Source organism: Anolis carolinensis, unplaced genomic scaffold (genome assembly GCF_035594765.1).
Source record: "Anolis carolinensis isolate JA03-04 unplaced genomic scaffold, rAnoCar3.1.pri scaffold_9, whole genome shotgun sequence".
Classification (NCBI taxonomy): domain Eukaryota; kingdom Metazoa; phylum Chordata; class Lepidosauria; order Squamata; family Dactyloidae; genus Anolis; species Anolis carolinensis.
The window spans coordinates 12769612-12792265 of NW_026943820.1; the positions used below are offsets into that span (position 1 = coordinate 12769612).

The 22654-nt window shown below is 39.7% G+C and overlaps 1 protein-coding gene across 1 annotated transcript in view; it reads left to right on the forward strand.

Moving 5' to 3' along the window:
* The window catches only part of itfg1 (integrin alpha FG-GAP repeat containing 1), a 157564-nt gene that overhangs the window by 48709 nt on the left and 86201 nt on the right, over window positions 1–22654 (forward strand). Inside the window, exons 9-10 of the mRNA XM_003222926.4 lie at window positions 5849–5943; window positions 7805–7977. Coding sequence (XP_003222974.2) covers window positions 5849–5943; window positions 7805–7977 — 268 coding nt within the window. The remainder of the gene's footprint in view (window positions 1–5848; window positions 5944–7804; window positions 7978–22654) is intronic.

Below are 22654 nucleotides of genomic sequence, written 5' to 3' on the forward strand. Positions count from 1 at the left end.
TGCTTGGATTTCGGGAGATGCAGAAGGTAACAAAACATTAATTATAGCATTTTTGTTTTTCCAATTTTTGTGCAAAAGGCTGTGTTTCCTTGGCAAAGTATTGCTATAATTCTATTTACTAAGAATAAATAAGATACGAGAGTTTGCAAAACGTCTTTCTCAAGAAAACCTTGTACAGCTTGCTCACCAGGCCTTCTTTGATACAAAAAAAGAGAATGCCAATAGATGGAATTATTTTTAAGTTTTCAGAAAAGGCCAGGTTTCCAAACCTTTGACCACTGGGTGGTTGTGAGTTTTCCAGACTGTATGGCCTTATTCCAGAAGCATTCTCTCCTAACGTTTCACCCACATCTATGACAGACATCCTCAGAGGTTGTGAGATTCCGGTCATGAAAGTCTTCGATAATACTTTGACTACTTTGTTCTCACTTCTTTGAGCACATTCCATCTTGTCAGTATCCCTCTTGAATTTTGATGCTCAGAATTGGACACAGAGTTATTCCAGGTGGGGCAGAATTACTAAAGCAGAAGCGAGTGGGACTATAACTTCTCTTGATATCAACACTAGACTGCTATTGATACAGCCTAGGTTCGCATTAGCTTTTTCAGCTGCTGCATCACACTCTTGATTCATGGTCTACCAAGACTCCTAGATCCCTTTCACATGGACAGTTTTCAAGCCAGGTCTCACCCGCCCCATATCTGTGTATTTCATTTTGATTGCCTAAGTATATACTGTACATTCCTCCCTGTCAAAATTCATTTTGTTAGTTTGGCAGAAAATGCTGCATTATGTGGGACACAATGAGGATCCTCTTTGGGCACGTTGACATAGCGGTCAAGAATAGAGCTCTGCTCAGGAAGCAGAAATCTGTCCATTTCTACATTTTATATCACAGTCAGTTCAATGCTGTCAGAAGATATTAGTCACAAGCAGCTTGTGCCACAAAAGCTTCACCTTCAAAGATCAGTGCCCATATTCAAAGTCCCAGCCAAGTCCTCCTCATGGAGATAGTATCCCATTTTCCTCTTCTTTTCTGTGGGATAGAGAGAGCTGGGTAATAATAATAATAATAATAATAATAATAATAACAACAACAACAACAACAACAACAACAACAATAATAATATTTTGTCGTGCCAAAAGATCTCAGCTGGCATTTGGAAACAATAGACATTGACAAAATTACGATCTGCCAGCTGCAAAAGGCCACCCTACTGGGATCTGCGTGCATCATCCAAAAATACATCACACAGTCCTAGACACTTGGGAAGTGTTCGACTTGTGATTTTGCGAAACAAAATCCAGCATATCTATCTTGTTTGCTGTGTCATACTTATAATAATAACAACAACTACTACTACTACTACTACTACTACTACTACTTTATTTTTCTATCCTGCCTCCATCTCCCCAAAGAGACTCAGGGCGGCTAATGATACATCAGTTCTTCTTTCCTCTATGAAAATCACTATTTTAGTAGTGTACTTCTGAGCTTGTCTCCAAATGAAAGAAAACCTTGAGCTTCCATATTGTTCCGCTACCACACAATTCTCTTAATCAGTTTAATTTCCATTTAAGTGCATTTAAAGCAGTAGTACAGATTTTTTTAAAAACCAAGAAAATATTATTTCAGCCACTTTAGCATCACAGTGAACATTTCATAATGGCAAATTAAACATCTTCATCTACCAGTCATTTTCAGTTAATCGTGTTCTCTGTGATATCTGTTTTAAAACTGTGATGCCTAGAATATCTGGACTACTTTAGCTGTAAAGTGGCTAGAACTGATTAAAATTGCTTAATAAAATTGGCAGTAATTTCTAGAGACAGATGCAATTTTGGAAGCATTCCTCTCCTGGAATTGTGTTAAATGCACTTCAGAACAATGGTATTGAATATATATAAGCTTTAGTTTCATAAAAGTTTCTTACTTTTCTTTGTGCAGTTTGAGATAAGTAAATATGTGCAGTTGCCTCTGTATTAAAGGATTTTCACATCGTTTCATTCTGGCCAATTTAATATTCTACATGAATGGACAAAACATGAAAGGAAAATAGGGGAACTATCTATCAAAGCAAGATCTTTCTAATACACCATTTTAATATCTGTTATCCATCTGTTCTCTACAGTTCAGTATTCTTTTCCCAATAACAGTGATATTGAAAGAGAAATAACAAAACATGAATAGGCAATGGGCTAAAGCTGCTCAAGTCAATAACACCTGTAAATAGGTATAAGTATTGAAAGTCATTTCATTAATGCTCAGTTGCCACAATCCAGTTTGCTATATAACAATGCTGCAGGGGGTTTTCGCTACTTGTAGTGAAGAAAGAAAAGACAACAAATGAAAGCCATCATTCAGATATTCCCCTTAACTTTGTCAGCTGGAAGGAATAATAGTTTACATCCAGATATAGTCATGCTTCAGTACTTCAGTAGTTGTTAAGAAGAAAGTAGGATCAAACTGAGTGATTTCAAGTGTGCTAGTTTACTAACCAGCATAAATGCACTTGCATTTTGCTTAAAAATGGGAAGAGAAAACTCTGGTTGCCTTCGTAGGCATGAAAGAATATGTAAGAGAATGGGGTATACATATTATGTCTCTCACAGCTTGATCGCAGATCTGGAAATGATGTTCTCTCTTTATATTTAAACAGTAGCAAAAAGTTTTAAGCCAGTGATATCCAGGCTGTTTTCGACTTCTGCTCCCAGAAACCTCAACCAGCTTGGCCAACAGTCAGGAATTCTGGAAGGTGAAATCCAAAACATCTGGAAGACAAAAATTTGGGAGACACCTTTTTAGGAGGTGAAATCTTGTAGACCTTAATTTCCTTGTTCCAGAGTTGTACATCAGTATAATCTAAATGTATAGATGGATAGACGCAGACCAGGAAGCTATGGCTCTGAGTTTGCAAATCCAAAACAGAGCTGTAAAAAACAGGGCAGCTCTCATTCACTATATGTTGAAACTGACTTGATTTCAGTTAACAACAAGCAGCAATCATCCAGCATCATAGGCGATCACTTGTGGCCAAGTACGATTGTCTTCTGGATCCATTCCTAAGGGGTAGAGTCTTAGTGATGGACCTGTTAATGACTGTGAAGGCCTATTTTGGATCCACATGGTCTTTCATAATGAGGATGTAGATTTTCAGATGGAAGGTGGTCACGACAAGGATTTGCTTGATGTGTCTTCCTCTTGGCACATTCCTTCCTTTTCCCCTGTAGTTGTGCCTCTTTGAAATCCACAGCACAGCTGACCTCCAGTTGCAACGCTCAAGGGCCAAATCTTCCCACATCTTGGTGTTTATACCATGTAAGTGAATTGCATTCAGAAGTGGGCAGAATAGACTCTGCAAGCCTTCCATGCATGCATGGACCTACTATGGATGTATAGATCTGAGATTTTGCCTCGACTTCTTCTTTATTAATTATATATAGCTATCTCAGCTTTCAGCTAGTGAGATATTTAAATTTCTATAGCACCTCCTACAATATGTTCCTCAATAAACTTGGCAGGGCTACCCAGGCATTTTCTTTTTTTTTATCTCCTGAAAGTTGACTGAAGTGGAGTCGATGCCTTAATGTAATCCCTTTTCCATCCCTGTCACCTCCTGCTGAGGTATTTACATCTAATTAAAAAGGACAAAGGCTTGGGAGGGTTTTATTTAAGTGGAAAATTAGTCCAAAGAGGAGCATTAAAGTTATCTCAGTGGGTGGCACAACAGAACAGGAAGCAAGAGAGTGCCTACAAGGAAGGCTTCTTTCTGACCTGGAAGTAGTCCGCCAGAAGATAAACCAATGACATTTGAGCAAAGTAGATTATAGATTATTGATATAAATCATGTCAGCTCAAAACATAATTTTACTTCTCATTTCAAAGTAATGAGGCAGGCATGTCATTTTTGGCATTTATTGCTGTGTAAAAGGCTCGTCTGTAAATTAATAATTCTCGTTGTTCTCAGAGTGGAATCACATTATTCACATAGCAATGAAAAGTAGACTTTGGAATAGTTGTACGTTCTTCATAATTTTGGTTTAAGTTGAGGACTTATCACAGCAGAGAGATGTCTTATAGCATTTTCCTTTCCTTATCCCTCCTTCCTGATAGTGGGATTTAAGAAATACACAAACACACTGCTGGTATTTTGTACTCCCAATGGTGAAACGCTGTTGAGGGTGGTTGCGTACTCCAATCCCTTAGCTGGAACCCAAGACCCTGTTCTTCTGAACACAGGCAGTAAGACACATCAGAACTCTACAAGAGGCTTGTAACTAAGCATTCAGATTTATTAATACATTTCAAGTGCAGGATTAAAGTATGATAAATAGGATAATACATGTATTACATTGATATGTCTGTTTCCATCCTGCAAAGAAATTTACCTGACTTAGCCTGGAATGATAATTTTGCTTACGTTTCGAATGACACAAATGTCTGACATCGCAATTATGGTCTTTAGAATTTGCTTGAAATCCAATTCCAGGCAAAATGGTGAAACAGCAATTTTTCAAAAAGAAGGTGTAGTTTGCAGTCAGTCTCAAAAAATTGGAATGCCTTTCTACCACATTTTAACTACATGGGTTCATAATGTGCTTTCTGGACCAAAGAAATATGAAATATTTGGGAGCTACCTGAGGTAGGTAACCCACCAGGTTCAAAATGTAACTACATCCTTTGTTTTCTAACTCATTAAATAATATGGCTAGTAACAAGTTAGTTCATCCCAATTAGAGACAGTACAGTGATTTGCATGCTGCACTAGGACACTGGGAAAAGATGGTTTGAATCTTTGCCTAGCCATGGAAATAAACTTGAGCAAACTATATTCTCTCAGCCTCAGAAGAAAGTAGTGGGAAACCCTTTCGGAGTAAATCTTGCCAAGAAAACTCCACGACAAGGTCAACTTAAGGTTGCCATAACTCAGAGACAGTTTGTAGGCAGGCACACAACAACAACAACAACAACAACAACATAGACCCATTTCATCAGTTGGTTAATGGGATGTCAGCATGTGGGTAAATCCCACTGATGAAATGGATGTAACTTAATCAGAACAGAATTAGTCCTCGGTTCAGTGACTACAACCAGGCATGTGGATTGGTATAGGATAATAGTTTGCTGTGCTAAATGTATTATCTACTGACACTATTTGCAAAGATTAGTTGCTGAAGAAAGGCCCCAAAGCTGTGTTTTCTCTTGGATTAATAACACACTGGCACCATCGGTATGCTATTTGGTTATCATTAGTATTGTTCTAGCATTCTTCATAATCCACCCTTCCTCCATGGATCACAAAGTGGCAGGCACCGGGCCAACCTCTCAATCTCCATTCTCACAACTTCCCTGTGAGGTAGGTTAGGCTGATTACTATCCCATAATCACCCAGACAATACATAGGGATTTTCATAGGGATTTGGACTCTCTTCCTCCAGTCTTAATGCGCCGATTGTGCTACTACATCACACAGGTCCGGTACATGAGCATTTGGTCAGAAGCAGATTTAATACTCTTTACTTCACAATCCCATACTCCAGTGAACATAAAATGAAGTAGTCAGACTCAATTTGGATTGTTAATCAGTTACATGTCGGAAATAAAAATGAGCTTCAGGATTTGAAGGGGAAAGTCTTTGTGCTTTTGAGATGAAGAGAAAGGCTAGATAACAGGCTGACAAGGTTAAGGATTACGGTTTATCTCTTTAATTACCTTGACACTTCCTTTGTTTATATTTTATCAAAAAATATTGCCTTTTCTTTGTACATGCTTTTTTCCTGATGATAAAAAGGGCTCTTTTCATTCTCCTGTTCTGAAGTATTTTTATCTTCCTCTTGTTTTGCCAGATGGTGATGGACAGACTGAGCATTTGCTGCCAGCGTGCGCTGATGCAGCCTGTCAAAAGAGTGTCATCTACCTAACTAAACCAGGATCAGATCAAGTATGTTTGCACAGATTACATCTGAATATATTTTGTAGATTAAAGATTCACCAATGGCAGAGCTACAAATCTAACCCAAAAGGTCAACATTTAGGGTCAGTTCAGACTACATGATAGTTGTACTTGCAGCAATAAATGTATCAAAAAGTATCTCCACCTCTCCAAATATTTGGAAACACCAGAGATCTGTAGCCAGTTGCAGCGTTCTTGTGTTCATAGGTGTGCCTTCACCTTTTAATACTCCTTTGCCAGATAGAAGGAAATCAATGTTGATGTATCTCCTAACCACTACTTGATGCATTCTACGTTCTGTAGATGGGGAAAGAGGCAATGGTTTTACATTTCAGAAAGAAAGCTTTAATAATGAAATTCTAATCTTATGAGCAATTCAGCTGTGGAACAGGATGTGTAAGAAAACTAGAGTGATCTTCCATGGAGAATTGCCTGAAATGTTTGAGAAGGTTCTCTTCAGAATCCAGGGAGAGAGATTGAGAGTCCTAGAGGTCTTTTGACCAACCTCAAGGACCCTACAAATCTCAAAAAGGTTATGGAACGTGTCTTCCTTTTTGGGTTCAATTGTCCTTTTGTCTTTTCATATTCTGAGGCAAAAATATATTTCTGCCTGTTATCGTGGGTGGAAACAGGACATGGCTGGTAGAACATAACAATAGTAATTACAAGAAAGTTAGAAGAGCATTTCAGGGCTCAGGAGGTCAAACTGTTACTTCCCCCTTAGACAATATAGCCACTTGAATAGATGGATAGAGCCCCCAATGCACTGCAAAGAACACTATATAACACAATTTTTGTTCCTGGGTTATAAATGTAATTTCTGAGTTTCAACCAACAAAGTTTGTGGCAGTCACAAAAACAAAACTTCTGGAGTAGAACAATTATTTTCAAAGTAAAGACTGCACAATTAAATAGGAAATAACACTTTCAAACCAGGAACAGATTTTTTTTTTTAGTATAATCAGAATTTGTGAGTAAATAGAAGACAGTGCTGTTCATGTCTCTCCATTCCTCATTCCCCCATCGTAGTCTAGGAGAAACTCATTTGATTGTTGAACGCCTCATTGCTGTTCAGAAATTATACTCCTAGATAATGTAAGTTGTTTATTTCCTTGTTTGCATTAAGACATAGAAGAAATCCAACCTTTGAAAGTCAAACATACACGCACCTTTGCAAATGATAAAAATGATCCGCTCTGACAATTAAAATAGCAAAAAAGAGAGATTTATTGTTGATAATTATAATTACTACTTTGTGTTGAAATGAAGATGTTTTCTACATTTGTTTATTGTATTTAGAAAAAAGGTGTTGCACTAGACTAGACAGACCTTTGGGCTCATCCAGACTTACATTTTTATTCAAGCCTGCCTCTCTTTTGCTACATAGAAAAGCAGTGCTGTCTGCAGTTAAAGACCTGGTGGGTTAGTTCAAAGAGTATGGTCCTCTCTGCTTTGGCTCATTGTTCCCTCTATTCACTATTAACAACCCATGGCCTACTTTGCCCAGTTTGCTTTAAGTCCGGTCACTTGGCCATCCTGTCTTCTCTCTGAAGCACATACCCTTTTGAACTTCAGAACTGTAAGATTGTCTGAAAGAAGCCAACATCTGCAATCCAAGTTCTACAAAGAAAGGTTTTCCGAAGGAACAAGTGAGAGAGGAGGCTCCTCTCTCATTTGTACCTGCTAACAACCCTCCCTTGCAGAATCATGGCTACAGACGTTCAAGCCGCATTTACCTCTTTCAGTTAAAACACATCACAGCAGGAGCACAAACAGTGTTGATGGGTTAAGACATAAGACATTTAGAGCCAATACATCCTGACAAATATGCTTTCTTTCTCTTTTGCAGTGGTTTCCTGTGTTGCAAAACTTCACAAATAAAGGAACTGTGTGGGGCTTTGTCCCATATAACAGTGATCCATCTTCAGCCGAATTTTCAGTTCCAATCACACTTCACATTGGGGATTACAACATGGATGGCTATCCCGATGCACTTGCCATACTAAGGAATACATCAGGAAGGTATAGTATTGCCCATAATTACTTTCACACTTTTGTTCTTCTTGACACAATGTGCATGTCATTATTATTTCCTTGAAGTATCACAAGCCACATAAGATCATATTCCCTTCTTTTATGAAAAGGTTATGAAAGGCATTAGAATACGTCTCTTTATAGGAATGAAGCAACCTTGTTTCTCTTTGTTGCCACTTAATGGGATGTTACAAGTGAGATTCCAGGAAAAGAAGCTGTGCAAAGAGAATGTGGAAGAGAGGTGTGCACTAATTTTCCCTATGTTATGATACCTAGAGTATCAACTAATATATTACTATCTTAAAATAAACTTGCTCTCGCTCTCTTTTCTCATATTCATTCTTTTTCTGTTTCTATATATGGAAATAGATAGTAAAGTAAAGGTAAAGGTTTTCCCCTAACATTAAGTCATGTCCGACTCTGGGGGTTGGTGCTCATCTCCATTTCTAAGCCGAAGAGCAGGCATTGTCCGTAGACACCTCCAAGGTCATGTGGTCATAGGCATGACTGCATAAAGCGTTGTTACCTTCCCGCCAGAGTGATACCTATTGATCTACTCACATTTACATGTTTTCGAACTGCTAGGTTGACAAAAGCTGGAGCTGACAGTGGGAGCTCACTCCACTCCCCGGATTCAAACCACTGATCTTTCAGTCAGCAAATTCAGCAGCTCAGTGGTTTAACCCACTGCGCCATAAGGAGCTCCTCTAGAGATAGATAAGAGATTGCATATATAATAAGCCCCTTTTCTATTTCTTATTCCGTGACCTGTCTCGGTGTCCTTCTCCACTGTTAAAACAGAAGACACTGCAGTGCCATATGACAAGACTTCCCTGCTGAAAAGGCCAGAAGGGAAGCACCCAAAAGTGGATTCAGCATTCCCAAGCCCTTAGGAATTGGTGAAGTAGCTCTTTGGATCCTGTCCATAAATATATTTTGCCTGCCTGCAAAAAAGTTTTGCACATTCAGTTGCACAAATGTGAGATTTGAAAATCTATGTCATATTGATGCTTTATTGCCTAGACTTTTTGCATTCTTCTCACCATCTTAGCACACACTTGCCAGACCTTTGGCAGCCCAGACCTTTCTTTCAGCATTATGTTCTGCACAGAACAGCAACCTCAACCTAACATCATCTAAATCTAAATCTAATCTAATCTAAATCTAAATTCATAATAAAAGCAAAAACCTGTATGTGTGTATGTGGCACAGATGTCTGCGCACACAGACAGCCTCCAGCCTCCACAAACAGGCTATACTTCCCAGGGTTAAGAATCTAGCAAGTCACTCTTTTCCACTAACATTGCGGTTACAGCGAGCGCCATGAACATGTAGCCCAACCCCTGCCAATGTTCTTCCCAAACACTACGGCCCACCACCCAAGGAAGGCTTTCATTTGGGACAATTTCATCCTAGATTTTGCTTTTTCTTCCATCACAGGCAGGCATCCCAGGGTTCTCCATTGCTGTTGAATTTGCATGGCCCCGCCCACTGCCCTTTCCTTTCCAATCTCTCTGCATAACAAACACAGCAGAACTGAGCTGCAACTAAACTTACTGGAGGAGTTTAGGGATTGACTCCACATGGTGGAAGTTGTAGTTCACCCTGCATCAAGTCAGAGCACTGTCACTCCTACTGGGAAATATAGAGGAGTTGTAGTTCACCTACACCCAGAACGCTATGAACCCAAATGATGATGGCTCTTGGCCAAACTTACCATGCAGACCCGATATGCCCAGATTTGACTACTGGTGGGTTTGGAGGGGAACTGGACTGGAAGTTCAGGAGTAGTAGGTACTAGGATTTATAGTTCACCTGCAATGAATGAACATCACACTTGGCACACAGAGCCCCCATAACCAATACAACATATTGGACAAGTTTGGGTATTTGTGGGAAGGGGCCTTGATTTTGGGAGTTGTAGTTCACCTCCATCCAAAGACCACTGAACCCAGCCAATGACAAATCTAGACTTGGCACACAGACTGAACCTGGCACACAGACTGAATATTGCCTGCTGTGAATACTGATGAGTATTTCGGGACAATTGCCCCGGGAATCTGGAAATTGCAGTAGTTCACCCCCATCCACAGAGTACTGCACCACACGATTCTGGGAATTGTAGTTCACCCACTCCAAATAGAATACATAGCATTAAAAGACAAATAATACCATTCTCAAATGACCCGGGCATCGCCGGGTCCCCAAGCTAGTAGCAAATAAATCTAACTGCCTGATAAGATTAGAGCCCACAAGCTTGGAACATGCTTATCTCCTTTATATAACATCCACAGGTACAACTTTTTTATTGAGACAGACATCAATACCCAGTCCTTTATTATTTTGATTTCTGTTTATTTTTTATTTATTTTTTTCATACTCTATCTATGTAATGCAATTGCAGAGCAAGGTACAATAAAACCAACTGAAAGACATTCAGTGGGGGATACATTTCTGGACTTAACAAAAATTAAATGAACAATGTCCGGTGAAAATATACCGTACCTTTGTGCTGGAGGACCTAGAAAATGTATGAAGGGGACATATTTGGCAAATACATGTGAATGAAACTGCTGGTCCCAGTTCTTCTCCATTATACCAACCAAACAAGAAGAGCCTTTCCAAAAATCTTAGACCTTGAACTGGCTGATACAGGCATGCCCCCCGCTTTTCAACAACCCACTCTTTCAACCATTTCCAGTTATACCAAAAATGAATATCTTTGATATGTGGTCTGCAATTTCATCATTTCTGTCTGATTCCTTTGTGACCACACACTGCATTTTTTCTCTAAATCCACTCTCAGCTTTTCACTCAGTTTGTGTACAATGTAAAAGCCATTTGTGGTGGATCTCTTAGAAATAGTACACAGTGCCTCTCATAAATTTGTGTTTGTAATATATTTGTATTTGTATTATTTCTATTTATTACTGGGTTCCACATTTCAACAGTTTATAATAGTATTTAGATCCATAGCTAGTTGAATAAATAGGGAGCACCTGTATAGGAAGACAATACAATAAATGATGCCACTGAAAATATGCCTTTTGGTGCAGTATTTCTCCTGACCTCTCAAGGATGGTGAAACTATCCCTCCTGGAGATCCAGTAGAAAGAAAGGATGTGGGTTCTGCATTTCCAACATTGTCTCCTTCTTTTATTTTTACATCACGGCTGGTGAATAGATGCAGTCCTTTTTTCCCTCATGGGGGAGGTTGGTTCCTAGTGGCGACTGCAGCATGAATTGTCAGCTCCATTTTTGCCTGAGGCGGCTCTTCTTCCCTCCAGCAATTGTTGACCCATTTCATTTTGATGGATATGCTGTAGATGCATTTTCTGGTAGCTGTCGCGCACATTTCTGCTCATTTGCTAGCCCTCCCCTGTCGAAAAACTGTCATTGTCCGTACCTATGGTGCTTCGTCCCATTTGGACCCCCTTCCCTGTTTACAAACATCTGGCTTATTATGTTGCAATAATATTGTAGCCTGGAACTGCTGGTCAGTATCAAGAGCATATATTACAAATTTAAGCTTTATATAATTGTGTTCAAAATATTTACCAGATGCATGTTTTATTTATTGTGGGCTGTTTCATCACAGTAGGCATACTCAACCCAGTTACTGAGTGTTACCTTCAAAAGATCTAAATAACATAAAATGAAATGAAATCTGTTTTTAAATATAAATATTGCTTAAAGCTCAGTTCATGTGTGATATTAAAATTTATTAAGTGTATACACAATCTAGATTTAAGTGCAAACACAGTATAAAACATACCATTGAGAGATGAAAAATAGTAAAATAGGGTTATGTGGAAGAAAGGCAATGTGCTACTTCCTGAATGAGAGAGATGAAATGACAGAGTCTTCAAGTCTTGCAGTGAGTGCTAAGCTAGTTGACTTATTGTCCTGGTACCACTATTTGCAAGAGTATGTTTTCAGGCAAACATCACAGCCAAGTAGTGGCTTTGCTATGATAAGATTTAATGTAAAGGAGTATTTTGTATTTAAAATCTATTGATGTATCACAAGTTTCTGGTTTTAAAACACAAAACATGGGATAATATTCAGGCCTAAATCCAGTGTAATACTAGTAGAGAGAAACATTTTTTTTTTCTGGTTGATGATACTGCATTTGTTCTTGTTGTCTCTAGATGTGCTTATGTATTTACAGAATATGTTGTGCATAATCTGGACCTATGCATCCACAAGCACATTGTTATTTTTCTCAAATGGAAAGGTATTGTTGTGTACTGGATTTATTCTGACCATTGATCAATCTAGCACAGCATGGTCTGCATTAGAAATATGGATACTGTTCTGCTATACCTTCCAGTCTGTTTCAGAAGTTAGCTTTGTGGATTTCATGTCTTACATTAGTCCCCTACAACAGTCCTCACAGAGCTATATAGAAAACTGGGGATATGGTTGAAACTTAGTCATATCTTCAGTGTAAGAGACTACAGTGTTCTCTCACTTATTGCGGGGGTTAGGTTCCAGGACCACCCGCAATAAGTGAAAATCCGTGAAGTAGGGATGCTATATATTTATACATTATTTTAGTAGTTATACACTATTTTAAGTCTTTATCAACCAATCGTCTGTTGATAAATCACCTCCTTCTCCTCTCGTTGCCACTTGGGCTCTTTTTCTCTCCCTTCAGCTTCTCCTTCCTCCCTTCCTTAGGCTGTAAATTGTAATTTTTATGATTTATAATATCATTTTAGAGTTTATTGAAAAACTGCGAAACAGCGAATCCGCAAAAAGCAAACCGCGAAGTAGTGAGGGAACACTGTACTCATTTTGATATATTGCAAGAGGCCAACTGACCACCAGAGCAAGAATTTCAAATCAAAACTGTTTCCAGTCGACACCCATAGCTTCCTCACATCTTGAAGATGTAATGCTGGCATGTTGTTGTATAAAAGTTGCGACTTAATAGTTCAAATCTTAGCCATAAACACATTGTGTGACCCTCTTTTATCAGTTTCAAGCTCACATCTGCACCATGGAGATAACAATACTGGTGTGTCTTAAAGCACTGTTGCGAGGATTATGGAGATAATGTGTATGAGATGCTTGAAGTGTGCTACATAAGTAGGAGCATTATCAAATATGCTGCCAGAGCTATCAGGCTGATCTTCAGTTCCTTTTAAGATGCACAGCAGGAGAATGAACCTTTGAAAATAGCCACATCCAGAAATGCACAGGTTTTGATAGATTAAGGTCAGCATTAGGATTGCACCTGGAAGCAAACTGGAAATGCTGAGCCTGGGCATATTCCCAGTCGCCACTCAAATCAGACACATGTGATTCAGGTAACAGGACACAACTGCCCCACACTGTTCTTTCATCTTTTCCAGTAATTTGAGGCTTCAGAGCTCATCAAAACAAAATCATTTTCTTTCCCCCAAACAGCTTTTGTCACATTCTGGTGACCAGAGTTTCCAATACTAGCACTCTAGCATCACATACAGCTTGCTGTGCTGCTGTTTAGTCTCTAAAGGACCAAAAGAATCCTCCAAAATCTTGTTAATACTTTGAAAATCCCTTAAAATCCCCCTTTTAAAAGCTGCATAAATGCAGATTACTGCGGCCCAAGTAAAATGTAATCCATAATAAAAGAAGAGTTTCAAAAGGCACTGCTCAGTCACTACAGCTTTGGAGCTGAAGTCTACCACTGGAAGCATCCCATTTGCTCATCTATATTGTTTCTGCTAAAAAAAGAGTATGGGGTAATATTGAGCCAGTTACTCCAAAATGTTAAAATAGTGTCCAATCCATAAACCAGTTGATAAATAAATTGAAGGAGAATCATGGAATTGGGCTGTTATGGTCTGCTCAAGGCAGGAACTCCAGCTAGAGCATCCCAGCAGATAGCAATCCAGCTTTACCGTCTCTCTAGGTCAGTGGTTCTCAGCCTTCGGTCCACTAAATGTTTTGGATTTTACCTCTCAGAATTCTTAAAAATTGGCCAAGTTGGCTAGGGCTTCTGGGAATTGAAATCCCAGAACCAAAGGTTGGGGACCACTTCTCCAGATATTTGGTTCCCTTGCTGGGCTGCTCTTACTATCAAGATTGGATTGTGTCTTCCTGCATGCCAAAGTGGAACTGGATGGTCCTTGTGGTCTCTTCCAGCCCTTAGGATTCTATGATGCACATTTTACATACTTCAGAGTTGTGAACTGGCATTCATGCCTATTGCAACGTGCATGCCCATTTGGCTGACCATTTGGCCAGGCAAACTTGCAATTTACTAACAACATGGCATTGCAAGCCATCACATAATGCCATAAAATTTCATTCAGTGTAATGTTACATTGGCCTCTCCATGTACGTTTTGTTTTCTCCCTCTGAATCCACGATTTAATTCTTGCTATCCTCACTAATCCTGACTTCTAAACACATTTTGCAGTTTCTCTGAACTGGGACCTTTATGTTACAAAGACAGTATTAAATGAACTTCGGGATCATTCCTTACAAAGTAAATAGCATTTTCTTTAAACGTAATACTTGAAGCTTGTCAAAACTACAAGAGGCAGCAGCTTATCAGTAAATCTGGCATTTTCCTGTGCTAGTTGTTGATTTGTTCTGCCAGCTTTAATTCACTGAAGCTGTCTTCTCACAAATTGCTGGACTTCACTTAGATGTCAGCTTGATTCTTTCTCATTGACTTCATTATTGCATATTGGAAGGAAAGTGGCTAGCTTATTAAAAGGTTGCTGCTGAAAGCCTCGTAATTGATCTATGATCAACTTTCAGCTAAGTCCAAAGTAAAGGGTAGTCCAAATTCAAATCAATACAATTAAATGTTGTCATTATTATTTTGAGTAATGTATGTGGAAGCTTTTCTTATACAGAGATTGGGGAGGAAGGGATAATGAGCCAGCTCCTAGTTGTTGTGATGCTTTCTGGACTGTGTAATGTTATTTTCATCCAAGCATCATAAAACGGCACTCTGTGACAGATAGGGGTTTATTTTCCAAATCTCTGTAGCCTTTGTTAAAATCTAAGCTTGGAAAAGTGGCTTTTCCAAAATATAACTCACCAAATCTCTCAGACAGCATGACCATTCTGGGACTTGTAGTCCAAGTTACTTGTAGTCCAAAGAAGGTTTTCAGCAGTCCCAAATATAGTACTTTGGGGATGTTTCTAGAGGAAAAAAAACTTTCCAACAGAAAGCACATATTTTACATTTTTAACTTGCATATTTTGCCAAAATACCCTTTAAATCTAATCAGTATTGTAGGATCCAGACTGAAAAGAGGTGCTAGCTCTTCTGTTTTGGGTTATACCTCCTATAATCTTGGGTGGATGAGGTATTACATTAAAATCCAAAGGAAAAGGGGGGGGGGGGGGAACCAGATTTGTTAGATTGCAATAGACTGAAATATATCTTCTCCATCAAATGTGGCAAAAGGAGGTTGAGTAATCCTCTCTGTGCTGCCTGTATAACATATATTCTTTAATTTCAGTTTATCTGCCCCTTAAATTGATTGAAGTGTCTATAGTGCACGCTTTTCAAATGCATCTCTTCAGGTAGGAAGCATGTTCCATAGTGAAAAGTAAAAGACTGAGGATCTGTTACAAATCCTTGACTACTTACCAGGGCCGGCCGGAGATATTTTTTGATGTAAAGCGGGGGTGCTGAAAAGCGCCCCCGCCACCGGCGCCCTGGCCCCGCCCAGCGTGCCCTGGCCCCGCCTCCCACGCTGCGTGGGAGGCGGGGCCAGGGCGAATAGTGAGGGGGCGGGGCCAGAGTTGGCCCCGCCCCCCGTGCCCTGGCCCCGCCTGCCACGCAGCGTGGGAGGCGGGGCCAGGGCACGCTGGGCGGGGGGGCGGGGCCAGAGTTGGCCCCGCCTCCCACGCTACCCCCGCTCGCCCGTCTGGCCTTTTGTAGCAGGCCAGACTCAGCGGAGGTTTCTCCAGGCCGCGATTGCGGCCTGGAGGAACCTCCGCTGAGTCTGGCCTGCTACAAAAGGCCAGACGGGCGAGCGGGGGTAACGTGGGAGGCGGGGCCAGCTCTGACGCCGCTCCCCCCCCCCGCCCAGCGTGCCTTGGCCCTGCCTCCCACGCAACGTGGGAGGCGGGGCCAGGGCACGCTGGGCGGGGGGGGCGGCGTCAGAGCTGGCCCCGCCTCCCACGTTACCCCCGCTCGCCCGTTTGGCCTTGTGTAGCAGGCCAGACTCAGCGGAGGTTCCTCCAGGCCGCAATCGCGGCCTGGAGAAACCTCCGCTGAGTCTGGCCTGCTAGAAAAGGCCAGACGGGCGAGCGGGAGTAGCGTGGGAGGCGGGGCCAGCTCTGACGCCGCTCCCCCCCCCCCGCCCAGCGTGCCTTGGCCCCGCCTCCCACGCTGCGTGGGAGGCAGGGCCAAGGCACGCTGGGCGGGGGGGGAGCGGCGTCAGAGCTGGCCCCGCCTCCCACGCTACTCCCGCTCGCCCGTCTGGCCTTTTCTAGCAGGCCAGACGGGCCAGGGCGCACTGGGCGGGAGGCGGGGCACCGTCAGGGCGGTGCCCCGCCTCCCGCCCAGCCTGACGGCGCCCCCCCGGGCCTGCGCCCGAGGCGGCGGCGTCAGCTGCCGCATTAGTGGGGCCGGCCCTGCTACTTACCATTGGTATATATTTATTTTCCATGCTACACCTCAATTCCTTCAGCTGGCATAAAATGTTACATTTTAAAAAATGGCTCAGCAGTGGTGTTTCTTGCCCTATTCAGAAAGTGTGGGTATAACCACTCATTCATGATTCTTTATGGTCAAGCCAGTCATTTTAAGTATTGGGGATTTGTTTATTTGTTTCTTTTTAATGAATTTGGAATGAATGCTCACCTGAAGCATTTTAGAAGAAAGAAAATTGAAACTGAAGAACCTCTCGGGTTACGGAATTGCTCTATTAAATGCAAAAGAAATGTTGCTGACGGTATCAAAACATGATTTTCCTATCAGTATTAAAATTCCCGGCTTGCCTAGATGATTAAGTGAGGCTTTGATGGAGAAATAGAAATGTATAGTAAATCTATTATCGCTGCTTTCACTGTTGCTAGGTTGTTGGATGCTGTGGAGAAGAATAGCAAAGATGAGCTAGCAGAGATACTTAGACACATAGTCCTATATATATATATATATATATATATATATATATTGGACTGCAAGTCCTGGATTTCCCCCAGGCTGCATGGTCATTGACAGGAGGATGCTAGGATCTGCTGCCCAAAAGAACTGATCTTTTAACTTTGTTTTATTAACATTGTGTAATTTATTATTGTTGTTTTCATGTGATCTGCTTTATTTTTGAATGCTCTGATTTGTTTATTTTGAATCGTTTTAGTCTACTGTTGTATTTACAGCCTTGAATGTTTGCCTTTTATGTTGTGAACTGCCCTGAGTCCCCATGGGGAGATAGTGAGGGATAGAAATTAAGTTTTACTTACTTACTTTTCAATCTCTGACATTGACAATCCATTGCACATAGGTTGTTAATTGGAAGAAGCCAGTAAGTAAGTCTAGAATCCATAGTTGACCGTCATCCAGATTGCCAGTCATCCGACTGAATGTAACTATTGATATCCAAAATGAGTATATAGAAGAAGTTAAGTCACTGCTTGAGTATATCCAGAATTATACATACATCATGAAAAGTAACAAAATCCCACTGTGATTGCTTTCATATTGTTGGTGTCAGCTATAGTTATTCTTCTGCAGTAACTTGTCAGGATTTTGTCAGGCCGAGAACATGACATGTTGCTCAAAATTAGCCTCTGCTGCACGAATGAAATTTCTGAGGCTTCCATTCAAAGTTTTATAACAAAAACTAGTCTGTAACGAAAGAATGCCCCATATAGATCTTTTAGATCTGAGATTGCTTTCTCCTTAGAGCAGTGGTTCTTAACCTGTGGATTCCCAGGTGTTTTGACCTACAACTCCCAGAAATCCCAGCCAGTTTACCAGGATTTCTGGGAGCTGAAGGCCAAAATATTTGGGGACCCACAGGTTGAGAACCACTGCATTAGAGACTGTTGAATCTGGGCAATCCCACTCAAGTGGTTGCGGTCCCAATCCTGTAATTTTTTTTGTGATGGATCCAGAGAAGAAAGTCCTGAAGGTTAAATTACTACAATCTGACATACAAGTGGAAGAAGAAGGAACATCACGATGTCAGAGGAGCATTTGGCGGCCTGTAATAGCTGTGTATAGACAGTGGAACTAGAACCACAATTGTCCAGTGTTGTGTATGCGTCACTTTGTCAGTCCTCTTTAGTAACAGTTGTGTTCTTAAATGCTATAAACGTTTAGGAGTCATTCAGAATTCTGCCACATATTGCCTTCCTGTGGACTAATGTTCTTGAAACCTGAACAAAACCAACTTGATGCTCCTAGAATCTAAAATGTTCTGTTATTACATGTTTCCACCTTCAGTATGATGTCACTACGATAGTAGGATGTTGGGCATTACAACTTCTTTGATCATTTTGTGCGAGATGAGTGAATACGCATGACTGTCATTTCTGAGTTACTAAGACTCCCATGCCTGTATTTAAAAGATGTTCGAGTGGTTGCACTTTTTTTAGATGTTTTGTACACACCTAACCGACCATTACACAACAGCTGAGCCTCGATTCCTTTTGCAACCAGTTGTGAAGCTTTGGGATCTAATGTAACAAGGCGGGCATATATTTTCACGATGTCAATAGCACAGGGAATCTTGGCCTGTATCTGTAGTCCTATAGAGTATAATTCAAGAGTTGTGTGCATGTGGCAGGGTATTAATACGAAAATCAATGAACGGGCTTGGTGATTGCTATAATCATGGAAGATACTTTTACTCTTCCAAATGAGACACATTTTCTTAATTCTGGGGGATTTCAAAGGTTTGTTTAAAATTGGTTATTAATTCATACCTTACTTTTAGTTCTGGTTAGAAGCTTTTAAGAAACCAAATGATTTTTTCCCAAGTAGATAAAGCATTAACATTAAGGAATAATTGTACACAGCTGCTTAATTGAAGATGATTTCTCTGGGATGTTGATCCATTTTAAAATGCAGGAAGAGAAGGAGGAAAACAGGAAGAGTATAGAATGTTCCTTGTTGTGTTAGAGACTCGGATGAGGGACAGAAAACAAAACAGCTTTTAAAAAACAAAGAATGGTGCATCAGAGCAAAAGAAATAATTATATGTGACTAATGCTTCTGAGATTCATATTTAATGCATGCTGGCACATGTTTTTCTTTCTCCGAATTTTTAAACTGCACACATCTGGGCAAACTGGCAAATGTTCAAATTCTAAGCATTCAGAAGAGTAGCTTCCATTTCAGTGTCTGCCATCTTTCTTTTCCTTTATATGCAAACTCTTTTGTATTTCCTTATGGCCTTTCAATTTATTCGAATGTTGGTTTTAAAACCTTTAATCAAACTTTTCCTATTGGGTGCATGCATAGATGTTTTCCCTCAAAAAAAGAGTGGCTGTTTAAAAATAAAATTATATTTCTCCCCAACGGCAAATCAACTGCCGAAGGTGGTTATAAATATTTATAAATTCTTGTAAAATCTGAGCTGATAATTGGCAGGGGAGGCTCTGAACATGAAACACTTAGCATGGCATTTTAGGGAGGAAATATATTGACAGCAGTTAACAGTTGGCAACATAAAACCAAGGTTATTGGGGTTGTCATGGAACTGGCCAGGCAGTAGCAACCTAGATGATAAGAACAATTGAGTATGGTAGATAGTCATCTCAGACCCCAAGTGCCTCTTATTCTCAAGAAAAAGAAAAGGAAGTAGTTATTCAGTTGCTTTGCTGGCTCTTTAAAGTTCTCAGTGTCAAGTATGCTTTTGATATATGTATGAATCTTTGGGACATGCATCTCTGACATCTTGATATATAACAAGGCTTCCTCTTTATCATTGAATCAGAGAAGAATACTCCGACACATGCAAAAGAAGCATATTCCATTGTTGAACAGCTCTTACCATCACAAAGGTCTTCCTAATATTTAGGTCAGTGGTTTCCAACCTTTGGTCTTCCAGGTGTTTTAGACTTAGCTCCCACAATTCCTAGCAGCTGATAAAATGGCTGGGATTTCTGGGAGTTGAAATCCAAAACACCTGGAGGGCCAAAGGTTGGAAACAACTGCTTTTTTTTTTGTATATGATCTTTATTCAAAGTTTTATATATGGAAAAATGAAAAAAAAAGAAACATCTATATATGTATCTTGATACGAAAATAGTGTTTTTCCATCGAAAGTGGGAGAACATTTATTTTTGTTAGAAAGTAGGAAAAGAGAGTAGAGAGGAGATAAAAAAAATAAAAGATAAAATAAAATAAAAGCTAATTAAAAAAAATAAAAAGGAAAAATGTTGACTTCCATCTTCCTTTGACTGGTTCTACAAAGAAAAAATTCTGATAGTCAATCAAAGCCATATCCCCTTTGTCCTTATCCGATTCTAAGATTGAATTTATTCAGCAGATGGGATTAAATTTTATTTGTTTTAAATAGTCCTTTACCAGGTCCCAGTTGGTTTCTTTCTTAGGCAAGCCTTGACTTGAAGATAACCAGTAAGTAAGCTTATCCATGTTCATCACATCCAAGACTTTAATCAGCCATTCCTCCTTATTTGGGGTCTCTTTTTGTCTCCACCTCCTAGCATAAGTTATTCTCGCCGCAATAACCAGATAGTTGAACAGGATCTCTTTATCTTTGTCATATTCTATATCTAACATTCCGAGTAGAAAATATTCAGGTTCTCTTCTAATCTTTATCTTCAAAATTGATTGTATTACTTCATTTACCTCTTTCCAGAATTGTTGGGCTCTCGGACATGTCCACCATAAGTGAAAAAACGTGCCTGTTTGATGCTCACACTTCCAACATTTATCTGAGGAATTTTTATAACATTTCGAAATTTTATAGGGGGTTATATACCATCTGTATTGCATCTTTAACCAGTTCTCGCGCATATCATACGCATAAGTATACCTGAGGCCCTGATTCCATACCTTCTCCCAACTTTTTAATTGAATTGGATGACCCACATTTTGGGCCCATTTTACCATGCACTCCTTTATCTGCTCCGTTTCCGTGCCCCACTCTAATAATTTTTTATATAGTTTCGTAATTAATTTGTGCTCAGTCTTCATTATATTGTCCCAAAAACCATTTCTTTCTGCAAAACCTGTTTCCTTGTCTTGCCTAAAGAGATCATATGCCTGTCTATAGTGGAACCAAGAGCGTTCGGAAATAAAAGTTTAATATCTTTTTCCTCTTTTAAATCAAATTTCCCTTTTTGTTTAATTAGTAGGTCCTCGTAAGTAGGCCACGTTCGCCAACCTAGTTCTCTCCTTTGGAAGGCTTCCAAAGGTGAAACCCACAGAGGGGTTTTCGTATAAAATTTCAATTTATATCTATTCCAAATTTTTATCAGGCCGGCTCTGATAAAGTGATTAGAGAAATTACTTTCTACCTTTGACTTATCGTACCATGTATAAGCGTGCCACCCCTTCCGAAGATCAAATCCCTCCAGGGTTAGGATTCTGCGTCTTTTTTAAGTCGTCCATTCTTTAATCCAACATAGGCCCGCAGCTTCATAATAAAGTCGTAAGTCTGGTAGGCCAAAACCACCCCTTTTTTTCTCGTCTATTAAATTTATCCTTTTGATCCTAGGTTTTTTATTTTGCCATATAAATTTTGAAATGTCTTTGTGCCAAGTATTAAAGATGCTTAAATTCCTTATAATCGGAAGGACCTGAAACAGGTATATCAGTTTAGGTAAAACATTCATTTTAATGACTGAAATTCTTCCAAGTAGAGATAACTTTAGATGTTTCCAATTATCCAAATCCTTTTTGACTTCCTTCCATTTTTGTTCGTAGTTGTTTTTCATTAACTGAGAATTTTTACCTGTTATTGTTAAACCTAAGTATTGAATTTTATCAACCACCTGAAGACCAGCAAGTTTAGATAATTCTTTTTTTTCTCTTTTGACATATTTTTAATTAAAACCATTGATTTTCTTTTATTTAATTTGAGACCTGCTAATTTGCCATATTCTTCTATTTTTTCAATCCAATTTATTATATTTTCCAATGGATTGCTAATAATACAAATCACGTCGTCAGCGTAGGCTCTGATTTTATATTCTTCGTTCTTTATTTTTAAACCTCTCAATCTAGAGTCTTGTCTAATCTCATTCAGCAGAATTTCCAATGACATGATAAAAAGCAGTGGTGACAAGGGGCACCCCTGTCTGGTCCCTTTGCCTATTTTAAATGTTTCCGAATCTTGCAAATTAATTGTTATTTTTGCCTCCTGTTGGTCGTATATGGCCTCTATAGCGTTCGTAAATTGATATCCAAAGTCCAATTCTTTCAGTAATAATTTTAGGAAGTCCCAATTTAGATTGTCGAACGCTTTTTCCGCATCCAAACTTAGCAATGCTAATTCTTCTTGGTTATTTTTCTCGTAATACTCGATTACATTTAAAATCGTTCTAACGTTATCTCTTACTTGGCGTGTGGGGAGAAAACCCACCTGCTCTTCCTTTATCCAATCACTAAGAAAGTTTTGAAGTCTCCCGGCTAGTATGTTTGCAAAAATTTTATAGTCCACATTAAGAAGCGAAATTGGTCTATAATTTCTCACGTCTTTTGGGTCTTGCCCTTCTTTCTTTATCA